Raw genomic sequence first — 20,312 nt, forward strand, 5'->3', positions numbered from 1 at the left:
CTTCGACAGAGCTGGTGCCACCTGCTGAGGTAAAGCAGCTCTGGTGGGTGACACCAAGGGTTGCAAGAGACCTCTAAGATACTGCAGGGGACAAAGGAACCAGTCCCTCCTTTCACCTCTTGCTCTGGAGTCTAACCTGCACTGCTTATTAGCAACGATCAATACAGCCTAAAAGAAATCAAGCTAACTGTGGACGTGTGGTTAGTAGTATCTAGATAGCAATCCCAAGGAAGCATTGTGGTTGGCTTTGTTCAACAAAGAGTCACATGCCCATGAATTAAGCCAATTATGAGTCATGATGTTCAAGCCAACGTGAATTACATATTTGGCATGCTCATCTCTATGATCTGTGGTGCAACGGGACGTTTTGTTAACAGATAAAGGGGGACAAGGAAGGCCTAACAGGAACACAGAAAATAGGAAGTCATTACAGATGTTCTGATTTTTCACCAAGGCAACAGCAGGTAACTCTCTTTGCACATCATAATCTTTCTTTAACAATTGCCTTGTGAAAAATTACTAGATCTGGATTATTACCCATGGTGACAACTTGCTGGAAGCTATGTAACAGGGTTGTATTTATAAAACATGTATGCCTCCAATAATTTCTCTCTCTCTCTCTCTCTCTCTCTCCCTCTCTCTCTCTCTCTCTCTCACACACACACACACACCCTCAGGCAAGTGACAGAGACAGTTAAGAAGTGACAGATTCAAGGACACACAGCAGACACACACTTTGTACTAGTGGTCGGAGGGTTTTGATGAGCATCCTCCGGCCGGTTAAGGAAGGGAGCTTCGCCTGTTCTTTTCCTCTCGAGGCAGCTGGGTCAGTTGCCTCGGCACAGGCTGGCGGGCTCTGCCCTCTGATCCCAGCCTCGCTCGGAAAGGCGATGTGCTTGGGCTGGGCCTTGTGTCCTCCCAGTGGGTGCTCTCAGCTCGCAGCTCCTCCAGGAGGCTGTGCAGATGCCTCAGCGTGAGCAGTAGTTCCTGGTCTTGGATCTGCATCTCGGCCTAGGAGAGAGGAGGCATCAGTGAGAGTGTGACAAGCACTGTCTGCGCCATCAATCCGTTTCCCATCTCAGTGGAGACAAGCCCTTACCTCCTCACACAAGCCATAGATGCCATATTCCCCCGGAGCCTCAGTTTTGAATCTAGGAAACCGAGAGCAAATTACTCACCTTTCCAGAATGAATTGGAAGCTATGCTCTGAAGATGACATAGATACCACCGCCTTATCTTTTCATTTTAATGGTAACAAACACATAATCAGCACATTAGTCAGAATTCTGAAGAAGAACAGAACTTATAGAATGGATCTATATAGAGAAAGGGGATTTAATTGAACGGCTCACAGGCTGTGATCCAGCAATGCCTGTCTACTAAAGGAAGGCCCAAGAATCCAGTATTTGTTCAGTCCACAAGGCTGGATATGTCAGCCGGTCTTCAGACTATGCCAGACTCCTGAAGAAGTAAGCTCTAATGCCAGTGAAGAAAAGGACTTGCCAGTGATAGTGAAAGCAAGCAGGTGGAGAGAGCAAGCTTCCTTCTTCCATGTCCTTTATATAAGCTATCAGAGGTGCCGCCTATATTAAAAGTGTATCTTCCCACCTCAAGGATCTGGATTAAAGTCGATCTTCTGATTTTAAATAGTTTAGTTAAGAAAAAACATCTCCACAGGTGTACACAGACATTTGGGTTTAGGTAATTCCAAATCTAGTCACGTTGACAACCAAGAATGGCCACCACAATCTGACTGGGATTAACATGCTAGTGACTTCTGTCACTAGCAATGAAGTGAAGCCAACCCAGCAGCTAGAGCACTTTAGAAGCACCCTAGTGCAAGGCTTGGGAACATCTGGGTCCCCAAAACCTTTCCAAGGTATCAGCAATGTCAAAACAACCTGCCCTGCAATGATTAAGGTAAAACAATTTTCCATTTTCTTTTCTTTTCTTATTAGTATACAGTGGAGTTTTCCAATGACATGCAATAACTCAGTAGACTGACTACAGAACTAGAAAGAGAACCCAATTGTCTTCTTTTGAGCAATACTGTAAAGTAATTTGCAACAATATGTTACAAAAGTGTGTTGCAACAATGTAAAGCAGGCTCAACTCTTCTAAATATTTGCTTCAAAAAACAGTTATTTAAATAACATTTCACTAACATGCTGTGAGTTTATTTGTTCAAATGCATTTCTATACATTTTGACTGTCTTGCTCTCTATTTTAAAGCGTTAAAGTTTTTTTTTTTTTTTTTTTTTTTTTTTTTTTTTTGCAACATAAATTGAAAAGCCACAGAAGGGCATCTGCCTCTCAGTGTTCAAGAAGGATGGCTATACTGAGCTCTAAGGGCACCCAAGAGTCTTATAGAAAATGGCAACACATTTGCATAAGGCCTGTGTGAGCCCCCTGTGTGCCTCAGGTCATTGCTGGATGACATGTTTCCTTGTTAGGTTTTTATTGCTGTGATAAATACCATGCTTTTCACAGCTGTAGCTCCAGCCTCAGGGATGTGATGCCCTCTTCTGGTCTCCATGGGCACCTGTACTCATGTGTATATCAGCACAACTGTAGGGTTGGCAGAATGGCACTGCAGGTAGGAGCACAAGCTTGTCGTGGTGGTCTGGATGTCCTCTATAAGCTCAGGGGTCTGCATATTTGCTTGCAAATTGGTGGCACTGTTTGGGTTGGTTTAGGAGATGTGCTCTTTGCTGAAGGAAGTATGTCACTAGGGGGTGAGATTTGAGGTTTTGAAAGCCACATGCCATTTCCCCTTTGTTCTCTGATCCCTGCTTGTAGTGGTTCAGGAAGTGAGCCTCGGCCTCTTCCTCCAACTGCCGTGTCTACTGCTTGCTGCCATGCTTCCAAATTATGACAGTCTCTCTATAACTGTAAGCCGAATAAATACTCCCTTCTGTAAGTTGTTTTGGTCATGGTGCCTGTCATCGTCAGCATTACTACTGCTGTGATGAAGCACAATGACTAAAGAAGCCCGGAAGGAAAAGGTTTATTTGGCTTATGCTTCCACATCATAGTTCATCTTCAAGGGAAGTGAGGGCAGTGACCTAGTGGCAAGAGCTGATGCAGAGGCCATGGAGGACTGCTGCTTACTAGCTTGCTCCCCCTAGCTTGCTCACTCTGTTTTTATATAAGCCAGGAACAACAGCCCAGGGGTGATGCCACCCACAATGGCCTTGGCCTCCCCCATCAATTACTAATTAAGAAAATCTCTTACAGGCTTGCCTGTAGCCAGATCTGATGGAGGCACTTTCTCAATTGAATTTCCCTTCTCGCAGATGACTCTAGCTTGTATCAAGTTGATATAGAACTAGCCAACGCAACTGACCTTTGTCAACTTGGCACACCGTTGAGCCACAACCTTTTCTTTCTTGTTCATCCCCAAGATCACACATTGATATTAACATCATGGTATAAAACATTTTACAAACTTAGAAAGTCTCACCGTTTTAAAAAAAAAAAACTTAAAAACTCAGTCTCTTTAAAAATCCAGAGTTTCACTGGGTGGTGGTGGCGCATTCCTTTAATCCCAGCACTCTGGGAGGCAGAGGCAGGTGGATTTCTTAGTTTGAGGCCAGCCTGGTCTACAGAGTGAGTTCCAGGACAGCCAGGGCTACACAGCGAAACCCTGTCTCGAAAAAAAATCCAGAGTTTCTTTTAAATTCAAAATCTCTTCTAAAAGTTCAAAGTCTCTCAACTATGGGCTCTGTAAAATAATAATAATAATAATAATAATAATAATAATAATAAAGTTAAATACTTTCTTCAAGAGGGAAGAATGACAGCACAGTCACAATCAGAGGAAAGCAAGCCAAAGTGTAACAGTCTGAATGACTCAAGGTCCAATAACTGGGGTCAGATTCGCTCCATCTTCTGGGCTCCTCCAAAGAGCTTGGGGCACTGTCCTGGCTCCACCCTCTGCAGCACACACAGCTTGTCTTCCAAGCTCCAGCCGGATCCACTTCACTGCTGCTGCTGTGCCTGGTGGTCATCTCATGGGACAGGCATCTCCAAAATGCTGGGGTCTTCTGCTGCCACTGGGCTGTTTTTTTTTTTTTTCACTAATACCATTCCCTGGGCGCTCTGCACACTGCCACGCCTCAAGTTCTCAGCAGGACCCTTTGAATCCTACACCTTCAACTGCTGCTGAAACTGTACCTTCACCAACGACATCTCCTGGCTTCTCACAGTGCAAAGCCTCAGCTGTTATGGCTTCAAACCCAGTGCCGCCGGGCGTCTCTTACATTACCCAAGTTAAGCTGCCCCTGGAACACAGCTTCTGTGTGCTCTCTCTGAGGAAACGCCTCCCAGGACACTTTGCCTCTGTGATTCTATTCTCTTCTTAGTTACCTCTAATTTCTCACCTCCAGCTGACCAGCATCAATTGTCTCAGTAAAGCAAAGGTTTATTTGGCTCACACACCCTGAGTCACACACACTCCCTTGAGGGTAGCCAAGGCAGGAACTCAAAGTAGGCGGGGACCGGGAGGCAGGAGTTGATGCAGAGGTCATGGAGGAGTGCTGCTTACTGGCTTGCTTACCGTAACTTTTTCAGCCTGCTTCCTTATGTATAGAACCCAGGAGCACTAGCCCAGGTTCAGAGATGCAGATGTTCAAGGGCCAAGAAAGTAACTCAGGCACAATGGTATCCTAGGAATGACCTCTAGCACCACTAGGGACTGAGGTAAGAGATTTTACAAACTTTGTCTCTCTTTACAAGTGATAATTACTAAAGTTATTCTTCCACTAAAAATAGCATTTAAGATGTGGCACAAAGGTACAACATTTCGCATGCAAGGTTCTGGGGTTTTCAGTTGGTAAAGGCTTAGCCATGGGTCACTAATTCCCCTGAATCTCTACGCCATGTGACCTGGGAAGCCAGGCACCATGCCTTTCACTGTGGTGTTTTCTCCAGGTCCCAAAATAAAGAAGCATCCTAAAATATGTGCACAGGAGCCAAGAGGGAGGAGGAGTTGACTAGGGGGCCCGGGTTTAGCACTGTAAAAAAAAAAAAGTGGTTTGTATTTTTGTGAGTCCCAACCTGACCATCTTACAGATGAGTCCAAGTCTGCGTGCTGGGAAAGCCAGCTGTGCTGCTGTGGTGCTGCAACTTGTAAGCAGCTCCAGCAGCAGCTGCGACCCCCAACCCCAGGAGAAACCCTGTCAGGGTTGCCTCCCAGCTGGCCTGTTGCCTAGCAAGCCACAAAGGTCTACTGGGATGATCCTGTCTTTCCCTCTCTCCTCTGCTGTTCCTACACAGTCTCCTCCCTCTTGGCTGCTGTGCACATATTTTAGGATGCCTCTTTCTTTTGGGACCTGGAGAAAACAGCGCAGTGAAAGGCATGGTTCCTGGCTTCCCAGGTAACACAGCGTAGATACTCAGGAGAATTAGTGACCCATGGCTAAGCCGTTACCAGCTGGAAATGGGACAGGACACGCTGTATGAGTAAATGCCCTCTTGCATGCTCCTCTGAGGCATAGTTGGTTTCAACACTTGAGAGGAAGTCCCGCAGGCCTGCTGGCTTTTTCTGGTCCCTTCTGCAGTGGGAGCTGGTTTCAACACTCATGGCGGGGCCCAGCCCAGCATCAATTTTGCCCCACCTGGCCTTCCTTTCCCTCACTCTCACTTTCATTGGATCCTCTGCTTTCGCAGCTAATGTTCTGGGTGCCCCCATGTGTCTCCCAGAAGTCAGGTTTAACTCTAAGTGCCAAGAATTCATAATATAAATGACAGGCATCTCTCGCCAAAGCTTTGATCAACCCCCATCGTGTTGGCTTTATTGTTATCTTCATCTTATGATTAAAGAAACCGAGGCTCGGAGAGGTAACGGCACTAACTAGAGACCACAGAGTAACAGATCTTGGTGCAGTCCCAGCACCCAGTACAATGCTAAAACCAGTCTGGCCAGCACCCAGTGTTTCCTATATAGGTCATGACCCACTTTCCAAGTACCTAAGAATTCCATTGTACTTTGTGTGGCTGGTCCAGGTAAAGTCTCTGCAGAGCTCAAACTTCAGCCTGAAGCCTCTTATCTCAGACAGTGAGGTCCTGGGAAGGGTGTGTGTGTGTGTGTGTGTGTGTGAGAGAGAGAGAGAGAGAGAGAGAGAGAGAGAGAGAGAGAGAGAGAGAGAGAGAGGAGAGTGCCAGAAGCCTCAAAAAAGATATATTTTAGAGACATAACAAGGCAAAAGAAAAGGCTTACCAGCTCCTCCCTCAGCCACTCCAGGGTCTGCCCAAGATCTGCAGCTGACTCTCCTGGCATTGCCATCTCCGTGTCCTTAGCAATGACTTGGTTACAGGCCCGGGGGACCTTTGTCTAGTATAGTTACCAGCTTCCTTCAGGCTGGCAGCTGAGTCCCCAAGGGTGGAGTTAATGAGAGCAGGACGTGGTTCACGTTGAAAAATGAAGCTTTGGGTTTTCTTTTTTTAAGCTTTAGTGCTTTGAACAAAACAAGGAAGAAGGGAAGAAAGCAGGGGTGTGGATACCCACAAGCATGATAGTTCCAGAAGCTCAGAGAATCTGATGACAACAGGCATGCCAGGGTGGTGATGCTGTGAGTGAGGCCAGTGGTAGTGACAGGCACAGCCATACCTCCTGGGGTTTCCTTATGCTTCCTGTATAGAGCGAGCAGTCCGAACAGTCTCTGGGGCCAACACCCCTTCCGTGACCCCAGGCTCCCACCCCTCCCTTCCTCACCTGTGGAGTCTCAGGGAAGTAGATGCTGAGTTTCCTCAGCCCTTAGCTTCTGGATGCTCACGTGAACAGCTCCCCATGGGGAAATCAAAGCAGAAATGTGGTCTTACACATTAAGAAAATCTTTATTGTCCTAAAAACTGAGAAATGGTACTGTTGTTTCCTCTTTACTCTTGCTTTTTTCCACCTCCTTTGGTCTGGAATGTGGATATGATGCTTCAGTAGCCATCTAACAATGATGACAGGCAACAAAAGGAGAGGTTGGAAATCACAGTGTCACCAAGTTAGTGATACCATGTATCTGTAGGTCAGGGAGACAGTAGATGCTATTTGAACTGGACTCTGCAACATGTTTCTGGAACTCTGCAAACCCGGTTCTGTCGAATTCCCCATTTATTCCTCACAGTACACTGTGAGAGGATATTCCTTCATTATCCTTTCCAATAAACACTTATTGATTGTCTACTGTGTGCCAGGTCTGCCCCAGGCACAGCAGAAGCTCCAAACCAGAAAGAGAATGCCCTTGTTTTGCTGGAGTTAATATCCTACCAAATGGAAACAAATAAAACCCAAACTCATGTTACAGTGGGAATAGATGGGATGTATTCTCATGGAGGGTTTTCAAAAATGCACTCTGTCCACACGAATGAGAAATTAATTCCAAGCCAGGAGCTAACACAGCTATTCTAGATACTGAACCTAGATACAGATCAAAGGGAAGCAGCAAAATTAATTCCTTCCATGTTCTCGGCCCAGGCCATTACAGTTTCCCTAGGATATATGCTCCTCTAGATCCACCCAGGACCCACAATGACAACACACATAAGGGAACTTCTCAGTGTAAGTGAGAGTCAACAGATACCAACCACAATGGGATAGAACCTGTCTTCCTTCAAGAGAATAGGAGAAAAAAAATTCCAAGAGAAAAACATTATGAAGCTTGACTTGGTGTCACACACCTTCAGCCCCAGAACTCAGGAGGCTGAGGTAAGTGGAATTCATGGGTTAGAGGCTAGCCTGGTCTACAGAGTGAGACCCTGTCTAAAAAAAAGTATTAGGTAAATATAAACCTAAAAGAAATGTGAAAACAAAATGACACTATATTAACAAAGGAGATTCGAAATAGAACCTGAGAATTTTTGCAAGCCAAAGAAAACAAAACAAAGGATTCAAGTGAATGTCTGAATCAGGGAGAGGAGTGGGTACTATTTTGGCTTCAGACAACAGGGCAAGGACAGTGAGTGTAAAGGACACTGGGGACCCTGGACTCTGCAGAGGAGAGTGTTGCTAAGAATTCTGTCACGCAGTGGGAACTTGGTGTCTGGTGTGAGACCTGTGGTTTCGATGCAGTGAGAACTGAGGTCCAGCAAACACTGAGGTGGCTCCAGCAGCATAAGGAGGACCCAAGTTCCTTCTGTGGTGAGGCCTAAAGGCAGGCAAAGGGGCCTGATGCTAGCAGGAGCCTGGGCCCTGTCTCCAGCTTTGTGACAGGAAGTTCCTAAAGTGGGTTGTTAGGAGCGTCATGTTCCTTTCATTCTGGGGTTTACATCCCAAGATGCATTTGGATGGCAGCACACAGACAACATTTGCTGTGCAAATTCTATTCTGGCTCGGCCATCCCGTGTTTGAACCAACGTGCTCTGAAAAATAGTTGCTGACCACGTCTGCCAGACTTTTAGACATGGGGACCAGAAATGAGTCTTTGTGTCACATGACCCTGAAACGGACAACTTTCTGCAACATGGATGCTACCACAGCCACCTGCAGAGTGGACAGGAGATCTATGGCTCACGGTGGCTGACGTTTATAGAGCTGTTTGGGGGTGGTGACCATGTCAGCCAGTTAGATCTGATTTCATTTTGAATTAGGCACAGTCGCAAGAGCACTGGGTAACGAATATCTCTAAAACACCATATTTTTACTTAACAATCACACTAATCTGGGTGATTTTGTTATTGTTGCTATAACAAAAACTGGAGATAATGAAATTTAAATGGTTTATTTTAGCTCAGTTATGAAAGTTTGGGCTCACGTTCAGTTGTCCCTGTTACCTGGAGCTGTGCTGAGGCAGCACACTATGGCAGGCTGTGTGTGAGGGGGCAGGGGATGGGGGAGAATGGGCGGTTCATCTTGTGACAGCCATGTAGGGGAAGGCATGCAGAAGAGCAGCAGGGTCCCAATACTCCACCTTCCTCTAGGCTTCCAGTGCTCAAGGTTCCCTCCCTCCTGGTAAGTCTTTACCCATTGGTCTTTCCAAGGCACTTATACACATCCTCACAACCATCTGTTAGTGGGAACAGAAGTTAGTGGGTTGGTGGGACAATGATTTGCTGCCAGCCACAACCTGAAGGTCTAAGGCTGCTCCACAGGGCTCCTGATGTCCTCCTGGCTTTCTAGGCATGTTCTCTTGGCAGTGCAAAAGGTAAGATTTTTAAGGAAGATTTGGGGATTCGGCTCAGTGGATAGTATGCTTGCCTAGCAGTAGTGAAGTCCTGGGTTTGATCTCCTAGCACTACAAATAACTAGATATCTGGAAATCCAGCAGTTGAAAGGGAGAGACAGTACCATCAGAGGTTTAAGGTTATTCTTGGCTTCACAGTGAGTTTGAGGCCAGTTTAGGCTACTTGAAACTATGTCTGAAAATGAAAACAAACAAACAAAAACCAAAAAAACACAAAAAACAAAACAAGAAACAAAAACAAGCCAAGTAAAGGGCGACAGGACCACAGGAAGTTCCTTTAAGGCCCGAGCTCGAGGCTCGCACATGGCCTCTCTGCACACACCTTTGGGCAAGGTAAGCTACACACCCAAGTCCATGCTGAAAGCAAGGATGTGCATCCACTTGCAAAGAGATCTTGGCAACACACTGTGCTGTAGCATAGAAAGGAGTAGGGCCACCAGCTTGGAAGGGCCCAAAAAAATGACCAAATTCAAGAGGTGGGAGGCTCTGGAGACAGGGCACATAGCAGTGTGGTGGCAGCAGAAGACACAGAAGGTGATCTCAGAGTGAGACAGCAAGCATTGATTGACGTGCTACTCTGGGCCCTTGACAAGCATAGACAGCTTTGATCCACCTTTAAAACCTTTATAGATGTCAGTGCCCAAACTTTGTGCCGAGGCACCCCCAAGTACTGCAGAAAACCCAGAGATAGTATATAACAGTTAAAAGCTCAGGGGAGATGCAATGTTGTCTTCCAGATACTCTGCAGACAGCCATTATTAAAGCACTTGGAACTTAACTGCATAATAAATCAGTTGGGCACTTCCATGGGCCTGTCTTAGTGAGTTGGTCTCTAACATGACAAGACTATGGAAAACAGAGAGGGTATGGGAACCTCGGCCTGTATGCTAGACATCATTATTATTTATATTTTTTAAGTTTATTATTTTGTGTGTATGGGATGCATGTCTGTCTATGCAGGTCTACTAACCATGTGCAAGAAGTACCCTCTGAGGTCAGAAGATGTAAGATTGTTGGTGCCGCATCTTCTCCGCCACTAGGGCTTGGCTGCTCGGGGAGTCAGGATGCAGGAAGTTTGATTGCACTGGGCGGGTGTCAGGTTATGGGGAAGCCGTGAGACACCGCTCCAGGTGTGGGGGAAGCACAGTATGATGTGGGGGGACCTCAGGAACTGGCTTGGGGGTTCCGGGGTCTGCAGGGAGGCAGGGGCCATCTGGTTCTCAGGTTCTCAGACACCCAGGAACTGCTGGATACTGCAGAAGAGCTGAGAACAGAGTGGGGGCCCAATGGCTGGATCTGGCTGGGGGTCAGGGGTGAAGAGGGAAAAGAGAATTTCCTGCAGGAACCATGGGAAGAGTTTCAGCAGGCTTGGGCTTGGCTTGGTTGCAGCTGTGGCTAGGAGCACAGAGAGGCCTTAGATGGGAAATCAGACTGCAGCTCCAGAGGCAAAGGCCTTCTCTGTGACTACCCACAGCGGATCCTGATGAGGAGAGGCAGTCCATAGTTTTAAGACATTTGTTGTCATGGCAGAAAGTGGATGAGTAAAACCATACCCACTTCCCAAGGCAGGCCTGAGGTTAAATACTTTTGCAGGGGGGGAATGTCTAGGAAGGAAAGTTTATTGGCAAAGTCCTCCAGGCCTTTAGGTACCTCATTAAGATGGAGATCTGTCTTGAGTCTATAGGACTACAGGTCACATCCTCTACCTGTGGAGGGGTTTGGGGCGTTGCCTTTACATGACGGATGGCCACAGATCTATGGAGGGCTGTGGTCTCGTGCCAGGAGCCTGGTGCCTGGGAACAGGCGAAGCACCTACTTTAGTCACTGGGGTTTCCAGCCTTAGCTCAAGCGGGAGCAAGGCTTCCTACCTTTCATGGTCCTACAAGAAGATGGCGTGAGATCATTTGGAACTAGAGTTGTAAATGGTTGTGAGAAATGGTGTAGATGCTGGGAACTGAACTCATGTCCTCTGGAAAAACAGCTAGTACTATTAATCTTCAAGCCATCTCTCCAGCCCCTGTTATTTGTATTTTAATATACAGTGTGTGTGTGTGTATGTGTGTATGTGTGTGTGTGTGTACTCTATTGTGTATTTTAATATAGTGTATTATTTTTGCAATATATTACAAACATATTGGTCATTGGCCATTTTTAACACAGAAAATTGAGGGTCAGAGAGGCACAATTTCCCAAGGATCACTCCAGCACATGGTGACAGCTGGAATTAGAATCATTTTCCCTGACTGGTGCATGGTAGGTTTTGGTCTATTTAAATTGGTAGCAGGCCAAGAGAGGCTCATTCCAACCCCATGTGCTCTGCCCTGCAGCGCAGCACGGAAGGCTGGTGTGCTTGGCAGTGAGCGTCTGGCGCCCTGCACTTGGCCCCCACAGCCGATGCCTAATTACCCCACAAAGTCTTTTCTGGTGGTTAACTTGTTTGTTACACTCTCATTTATTTTTTAATCCCACTAAGGATTCCCAGCCCCGAGAACATTTTATTTCATAGGCTCAAACAGGCTTGGCACATAGACCTGAGAAGACATGGAGCCAGAATTCCTGGACAGGCAAAGAACTGAAATTTCTGAAAGAGGAAATCACTTTGGTCACCCATTTGTCATCCCTGACATCAGGGCGGGTTTTGTGTGCCAGACCCCACAGTGCATTCTGGGGAAAGAACACTGAGTGAGCAAGTCCTCCCACTTTACCCATGGGCCCCTGATCCATCTGATAAGAGAGTCCATTAACAATCAACAGACTCAAAATCTCACTTTAGCTCAGGATTCAGCTCAGCTGACATCGCACTGGCCTAGCATTAAGGAAGCCAAGAGTTCCAATTCTACCGGTCTGAAAACTGAAAACTGGGTGTGGGCATATAGGCCTGTAATCCCAGTACCAGAAAGGTAGAAACAGGAGGATCAGAAGTTCAAGGCCATCTTTGACTATATGTACACACAGCAAGCTCAAGGTCAGGCTGGAATATGTGAGAGTGTCTTAATTTTTATTTTATCTTTTATTTTTTTTTTTTTATTTTTTTTAAGTTCTGTTCTTTCTTTCCATCCCAAATGCTGCAACCCCCCTACCCAGGTCTCCTCTCACAGAGTACCTCCCCTCACAGCCCTCCCCATCTCCTCTGTGAGGGTGGTGCCCCCCCCCCATCCCTCCACCCTGGCACATCAAGTCTCTAACAGATTAGGCTCATCCTCTCCCACTGAGACCAGACAAGGCAGCCTTGTTGGGGAGCAGATACTCTAGTCAGGCTACAGCTTTTGGGTAAGCCTCTGCTCCAAGTTATTGGGGGACCCACATGGGGACCCAGCTGCATGTCTGCTGCATATGTACGGGGGGTGGGGGGGTCATTCCATCCGGTGTATTTCTTTGGTTGGTGGCTCAGTCTCTGAGAGCTCCCAGGGGTCCAGGTTAGTTGACTCTGCTGGTCCTCTTAAAGGGTTCCCATCCTCTTTTGGGCCTTAGTGATGGCAAATAGCTCAGCTGGCAGAAGGCTTGCCTGGCATGCAAAAACCCATGAGTTGGATCTCTAACTCTGTATGCATTGGGTATGGTACTGCTAACTTGCAATTCCAGCATTGGGGAGGCAGAGATAAAAGGACTAGAAAATCAGTGTCATCAAGACCATCAATACCTGAGATGCTGTCTCAAACAAATAAACAAACAAGCCCCTCTTTATAATGCAAACCTAGTGTGTGTGTGTGTGTGTGTGTGCGCGCGCACACACACGTTAAGTGTTTGCACATAAAACGAATGTCTGAATTTTTCAATGAAAAATCTATAGCTCATATGGAATACTGGCTGCCCAAGAAAACAAAACACTATGATAAAAATTGTAGGCTGTGCTCTACAGGAGGGAATTGATGCCTGGCATTGTAAACACAGGCAAACCAATGGCTAGAGAGGTCGTAGGCCCTAGAGGTGGGTGGGAACTACTGTTATTTTTTTTTTTTTTTGCTAAATGTCTAATATTTGTGTTTACATGTACAAATCTGTACTGCACAGTAGGTAGTTGGTAACACAGAGGCAATACTATTCAAAGTGCTGAGACTAAGCAACTGTAGGTCAGCCATAGATGGCACATCTGTCTTGATCAGCTCCCCAGGGCTCTAGGAACACAGCTAAGGAGGTGGTGGAAGGAATGTAAGAGATGGAGGATGTTGAGGAGAGCAGTGAATGGCTCTGGGTATGACATGGTTGTCACACACGTGAACTCAGCAGCTGTGGTTACCTGCACACAATCAGGCCAGTTAAAAATCCTAGCATATACTGAGGGGCGGGGAGGTGGAGACTACTGAGGCCTCACCCTTAGCTGAGCAGCTCTTGGCAGTTGATGGCTGGGGGAGGGGCCACTGTTTTTGATGAAGCGACCCCTGGTAGATTGTCTATGTGCCCGCATGAGGAAGACCCCACACAAATAACTGGACTTGGTAGATCAAAGTTGGGAGATGTGGAGGTATCTTGGAGGAGGCTGAAGAGAGGTTGTGTGTTAGTATGCATTGTGTACATGTGTAAAAATGTCAAGGAATAAATAAGAATGTTATTTTAAATGCATATTATTCTTTAATATCTGTTCCTTTCTTTTCTCATGGGAAAAACTACATCTCCCAGGCTTCCTTGCAGGTATGGGTATCACATGATTAAATACTGACCAATGAAATATGAATGGCAGGTATGTGTTCAATTTCTAGCTTATGCTCTTAAAAGATGGAGAGGAGCTCCTCCCTGACCCCAGTATTACCTTCCGACTTCCACGCATTGCTAAGGCTGGAGCTGAATCAGCCATCTGGGCCTAAAAGATAGAGTTCGGGCCTACTTTCAATGGAAGCCCACCATGTTAGCCTGGACTGCCAAATAGGTTTTTTGCAGTATAAATATGTTGTTTGACTGAAGACATGATTATTTGAATCTCTTAAGTACAAGAGTCCAGACAGTGTCCTTACAACCTGACAAATGGCTAGAGCAGAAGCCAAGTCTCTTGGTTTCCCCAATTCAAGTCCTTCTCATAGCCCTTTTACCTATGAATTTAATGGTTTATTCTCTCCCATATGTTTGCACGTTCATGACCAAAGCTGGTCCTTACAATAGCTTTGTGACATCCATAGTAGAAAGAGGACTTCTGTGACTGTCACTAAGCAGACAGGAAAGCCAAGATACAAAAGAAGCAGATGAAGGACCGCAAAGACAGTAAAGTATTTGCTGTGTATGTATAGGCATCAGAATTCAAGTTGGAGGACTCATGTAAAAGACCAGGCATGGTATACAGACTTGTAACTCCAGCACTAGGAAAGTGGAAACAGGTGAATCCTTTAAGCTCACTAGCTACCAGTCTAGCCTAATTAGCAAGTCTCAGGGCCCAGAAAGAGGCCCTGTCTCAAAAAACAAGGTGGACTGCTTGTGAAAATACCTAAGGTTAACCTCTGTTCTCCACAGATATGTCAACAATGAACACTGTGGTCATTGGAGTAAGAATTGCCCCATATGATCATATATTTTAATGCTTGGTCCTCTGCTGTTGGAACTGCTTGGAATGGTTAAGACAGGTGGGTGGCCTCATTGGAGGAAGTGTGTCACTGGGGGCTAGTTTTAAGGTTTAAAAAGCCTATCTTTGGGAAGGGGTGGGTGGGAGGACAGGGGGAGAGAAGGGGGCTTATGGGACTTTCGGGGAGTGGGGGGCTAGAAAAGGGGAAATCATTTGAAATGTAAATAAAAAATATATCGAATAAAAAAAAGTGGAAAAAAAAAGCCTATCTTGTCTCCAGTTATCTCAGTCCTCTATGTCTTGTGGTTGTGTCTGAAGATGTAAGCTCTCAGATAAGACAATATTCTGTCCCTACATGTCTGTATGCAAGTCCCCTGCACCTCTTTCTGAATACACTGCAGTACATGAGTATCCTGTATATGCATGGATGTCCTAGCCCATCACTTCCCATACGTGCACTCTGCGTGCATGTGTGCTGCATACCCTATTCTTTGGAGTGGTGGAGACTCTGGTGAGCAAGCATGGTCTCGGATCCAGCAGGCCAGCATGCTGATAGATCTAAATCCATGGGCTTGGCTCCAGGTCTAGTTAATCTGATGCCCTGGGCAGTGCGCATCTCTGGATGAGAGATGGCAAGGTCTTTAGCTTCAAGGAACTGTTGGATGGAGGCACTTGCTCCCTGTCTCCCTCCTTTCTCTTTCCATACAAGGCACAGCTGGAGGTATGTGTGAAGGGGACTCTCTGAGGGTCTTGAGTGTAGCCTCCAACTCCTATCTTCCATCCCTACGCCATATCCCATGGCTGTGATAGCATTAGTACCCCAGGAAAAGCAGGATTCTGGCAGATTCTGGAATGGACATGAAGCAGTTGATCAAATCTAGTCACGAGCACTTCTAGATTCTGAAGTATGGACCAAGTTGAGTTGGGCATATCATGTAGGTCATCCTCTCAGGTCAGCCCCAGGGCATTAGTTATTAGTTACCATATTCAGCTTTGAGATCTTAGACACATTTATTAGTTATTCTGTGTCTATACTTCATTGAAATTGGAATAACATCCTAACAGCATCCATGAGACAAGATAGGCCAGTGACAAAATGTGATTGTTGCATTCATCAGACAATGTGAACCTCAGTAATGCAGTGATGTTGTCTCATCTGTGGGTTGTGTACATGCCCCTGTCTGTCTGTCTGTCTGTCTGTCTCTCTCTCTCTCTCTCTCTCTTTCTCTCTGTGTGTGTGTGTGTGTGTGTGTGTGTAATCCTTTGGCCACGGCTCATGTGAGCACAGAAGACAACTTTGGGTGTGGGTTCTCATCTTCTACCTTTTAAAATGTGAACTGTTATGGAGGGCAGGCTAGTTGACTAGTGGTGATTATCCTTTTTGCCTCCTATCTAATCAGACCCAGATCCTCCCGTTTGCAAGGTGCTTAACCGATGCGTTCCTGATCTCCCCAGGCCGCCTCCAGGCCTCTAGAATGCTTCTTTTTTCAGGAGCATTTTCCCCCTCACCTAGGCTCACTGGGCAGCTCCTGTTTGTGTCAGCTGCTGGCCTCTGTGTCTGCAGACTTGATCTCTTACCCGAAACATTTGCCCAGTGGAGCAGATCTGCATTTCTCAAACTTCAGCCCTTCCTTTGCCTCTTTCTCAACTTCTCCATCCATTTTCAGTTTGATTTGCTTATACAGTCTTGAAATTGACTCTGTTAGACAGGATCAGTTCTTCTGAGTAACAGAAAACCTCAAACAACAGTAACGGCTGGTGGAAGTTGATCGCGCGGATACATAGAAATGTGGGCAATTACTCCAGGTGGTTGCTTCCTTCTGTTCATCTGGGATCCAGGTTCCTTCAGGTTTGTTGTTGTCTTAAATATCTCAAGATGATTGATTAATTAAGCACCAGCCACTAAGCATACATATATACATCCTGACAGTAAAAAACACAAGGAGACAAGGAGAAAAATGTAAGTGCCCAATAGGAGATAGATATGTTCTCCTTGTTTCCTTTTGTGTTTCTCTGCGTAGTCTGGCTGGCTTGTAGACCTGGCTGGCCTAAAGTCAGAAATCCACCTGTTTCTTCCTCCTAAATGCTGAGATTAAAGGCATGTGCCACCACATCCAGCCAGTATTCAGTCTGTTTTCTTTTTTTAAAAAATTAAATGTTTTAAAGGATTTATTTATCTTACTTCATGTACATGGGAATTTTACCTGCATGTAATCCATGTACTATATTCATATCTAGTTCCTATGGAGGCCAGAAGAAGGTACTGAATCCCTGGGAGCTGGAGTTATAGATGGTTGCTTGTTGGCTGCCATGTAGGTGCTGTGAATCAAAACTGGGTCCTCTGGCAAAGTCACCAGCGTTCTTAACTGCAGAGCCATCTCTCCAGACCTGTGTGTAGAATTTTTTTTAAAAGATTTGTTTATTATTATATGTAAATTACAACATAGCTGTCTTCAGAAGAGGGCATCAGATCTCATTATGGATGTTTGTGAGCCACCATGTGGTTGCTGGGATTTGAACTCAGGACCTTCAGAAGAGCAGTCTTACCTGCTGAGCCATCTCACCAGCCCCTGTGTGTAGAATTTATTTCATGATCCATCTTATATACTTTCTGCCTCATTGCTCCAAGAAGCCCTGGTTCCTTTTATTGAAGAATAGCATTAGAAACCAAGCTCCCGGGCTCAGCCAGAAAAGCACTTGCTTTTAAGCTTCATAACCTGAGTTTGATTCCAAGATCCATATGGCAGAAGGAGATAACTGACTCCCATAGGTACACACACACACACACACACACACACACAAATGTGAAAGAAACCAAGATCTCTGCACTTGGTGTGTTCTTTGCTATGAAGTACAATTGTTCCTAGCAAATAAGTTCATATATAAGTAAACCCCATGTGTATGCACATTTCTGCACACATTTTTAAGCAGATCTTGTCTCAAGATTATTTGCAAAAACAAACAAGCAAGCAAACAAACAAACAAACAAAAAACCCCATAGGACACTGACTACCTGCAAATAGTGTGTAGGAGTGTCACACAATTCCTTCACTTTGGCAGACAGGTGCCTTTTCTCTGGGGCCGTCACAGGGGCCTGGGCACCTTTGAGAGCCTGAACTGGAGCTGAAGCCTGGGCCTGAGCTAGAGCTATGACGTCCGCCTTGGTTTGAGCTTGTGGTTTTCTTGGCATAGCCTGCAACCCCTGGCCATGTAAAATATCTGCCTCCTAGGCTTGGACAGAGCTGTGAAAGCGGGTGGCTGAGTTTGCAGCTGGGGCCCTTTGGCATCTTGGGCTTAACTGCCTTAGGCTTCACGAGGGCCTTGATGACCTCTGCACATGCGCTCATCGTCTTCAGTGTTGGCCTGTATCTTCTTTAGGACTGTTTTTGTGCTTCTTGGCAAAGCACATGTTCCTCTTAAGGTCAATCCCCTTAAGAGATTTATATCTTTGAGACCGGGATTTCTTGATGTTGTTTCTGTGTCATTATCAGGATTGGTTGTATGTGGTATGGTTCTTGGATTTGACCACGTCTGCATGGAAACCCATGGCTCCAGAAGCACGCAGGACTGCTATGTAAATATTTCTCTATATAATCACCCATATCTACATGAAGCTGAGTACAAGTTCGTATTGACCTCTCCAATGCTCATCCGTTGCTGTGTGGATCATTGTAGCTTTCTCTACAGGAGTCATATTTATCTAAACAGTGTTGCTCAATAACTTGGGATATATTTCTGGCCTTGTAAAACCAAAAACCCTGAGCTTGACAACCAAAAGTCAAATTCATTGGAGGTTGGCTAACTTTCTACCCACTCTTCCACGTGGGTCCCCACTGTTCTGAGAGGAGCATCCTTCTTGGCCTTCAAGGCTTTGCAGAGACCTGGCTCCTGTCCAGCACAGCCCCACATCCTGCTGTGGGACCACCCCTCTCCATGGCCACACTGTCTGTTTCCTTCTGGAATATCACTGGGATTTCTTGAGGGTAGAGATGGGCTCTTTTTTAAGTCTCGGGATACACCAGGGAAGGAAACAGACAAAGCCTGTACTGTACACTTGGCTCTTTTTTGCTCTGCTTTGGTTCTGATTTTGGTTTTCAAGACAGGGTTTATCTGCGTAGCACTGGCTGCCCTGGAACTCTCTCTGTAGACCAGGCTGGCCTCGGATTCGGTGTGCTACCTGCCTCTGCTTCTTGAATGCTGGGGTTAAAGGCCTGTATCACCACTACTTCTTTTTAAGAAAATGGCCCAGGGGCTAGAGAGATGACTCAGCGGTTAAGAGCACTGCCTGCTCTTCCAGAGGCCCTGAGCTCAATTCCCAGCAACCACTTGGTGGCTCACAACCATCCATAATGGGATGGGATGCCCTCTTCTGGTGTGTCTGAAGACAGCGACAGTATACTCATAGTCATACGATTAAAAAAATATTAAAAAAAAAAAAAAAGGAGGAAGAGGAGGAGGAGGAGGCCCAGGCAGGTGGTTCTGAGAAGGTGACATGTGAGCAACGACTTGAGGGAGGTGAGAGAACAGAGTGACCACTGAGGATGTGCTGTGAGGCAGGACTACACAGAACAGGGAAGGAACTATGGACACTCTAATGGTGGGGATCTCATGGAATTCCTGAGTCCACTTACAGATGGGAAAATGAGCTTAAAGAGACCTTTGCACAAGGTCTCCATCCCGTGAGGGGATGGAGATGGGACTGCACAAGCATCGGGTGCCACTGCCAGCTTCTCTGTGAAGAAGCAAATGGCTCAGGTCTCTCAAAGGACAGAGGGAGACAGGCCTGCCGAGCTCTGGGGGCTCAGCACAGGGCCTGGCTAGGTGGGCCCACAAGGCCTCCAAGACAACCTTTGCTCTCCTGGTGGGTGAGGGCTGACTGCCTTTGGAGTAGGACCTGTGAGCCTTTGCCAGTGGGAGAGCTAGGAGCCAAGGTGTGATTTCTCACCTTAGCTGTCTTCCTGGACAGACAGCTGTCAGAATGGCCTCTGCTCACACTGGCAGTTCTCAGGGTCAGCAATCATGATTCCCTTGGACAAAGGTGGACAATGAGGTTCAGAGAGAAGACAAGACCTACCTGAAGCTGGCTACGAAATCTTCCCGGAAACCATAACTTTCCCTTCCTCACCAGACCTTTCTTTGGGCTTGGCCTGGGCCCCCCAAGAGGAAGAAGTTCCCCCTTAAACCAGAAACCTGTGCACCTGCACCAGTCTCCACTTTGATACCTGTCAGAGGACTGCCTAGATGGAGAAACCCAGACAGGCTGCCCAGCAGAAGAGGCCTTGCAGGTGGCTTTGGAGCTCAAGAATGTGCTTGGCCATGGACAATGCCCCAGAAGGACACCGGTCAGAAACAGAGGTGGGTAAAGGCTTCGTTTCTGCCTTCACGTGGCGCCTGTGAGCCATCGAGCCCCACACACGATGAGACTCCGGATCTACAGACCTTAAAAAGGATCCTGGGTCCTACCTGGGGTGGGAAAAGCATCCCCGGGTGCAGCAGGGTCTCCCCAGAGGCGGGGGAGGGGTCTTCTCCCCCGCCCCTTCCTCGCCTCGCCCCGCCCCTGCACCCAGACCCGCGGGCTCCTTGCCTTGGGTTTCCCCGGCCAGCGTGCGCTGGCGAGACAGAGGTGGCTCTAGTGGCGGCGGGGGCCGGGC

At 46.7% G+C, this 20,312-nt stretch overlaps 1 protein-coding gene across 1 annotated transcript; it reads right to left on the reverse strand.

Moving 5' to 3' along the window:
- Positions 1-780: 780 nt before the first annotated feature.
- Positions 781-6,337, reverse strand: C5H20orf202 (chromosome 5 C20orf202 homolog). Its single transcript, XM_052183890.1, has 2 exons — positions 6,221-6,337; positions 781-1,011 (listed from the first exon to the last, which is right to left on the reverse strand). Exons 1-2 carry the CDS (start codon positions 6,284-6,286, stop codon positions 781-783), a joined length of 297 nt encoding a protein of 98 aa, XP_052039850.1. The 5' UTR covers positions 6,287-6,337.
- Between the last annotated feature and the right edge of the window lie 13,975 nt (positions 6,338-20,312).

This window comes from Apodemus sylvaticus, chromosome 5, assembly GCF_947179515.1.
Source record: "Apodemus sylvaticus chromosome 5, mApoSyl1.1, whole genome shotgun sequence".
NCBI lineage: Eukaryota > Metazoa > Chordata > Mammalia > Rodentia > Muridae > Apodemus > Apodemus sylvaticus.

Excerpts from the sequence above, each read along its gene's own strand:
- C5H20orf202 (XM_052183890.1), bottom strand. The coding sequence starts at position 6,286 with ATGGCAATGCCAGGAGAGTCAGCTGCAGATCTTGGGCAGACCCTGGAG. Across the intron at positions 1,012-6,220 it reads AGTGGCTGAGGGAGGAGCTG|GCCGAGATGCAGATCCAAGA; the intron begins GTAAGCCTTTTC and ends CCTCTCTCCTAG.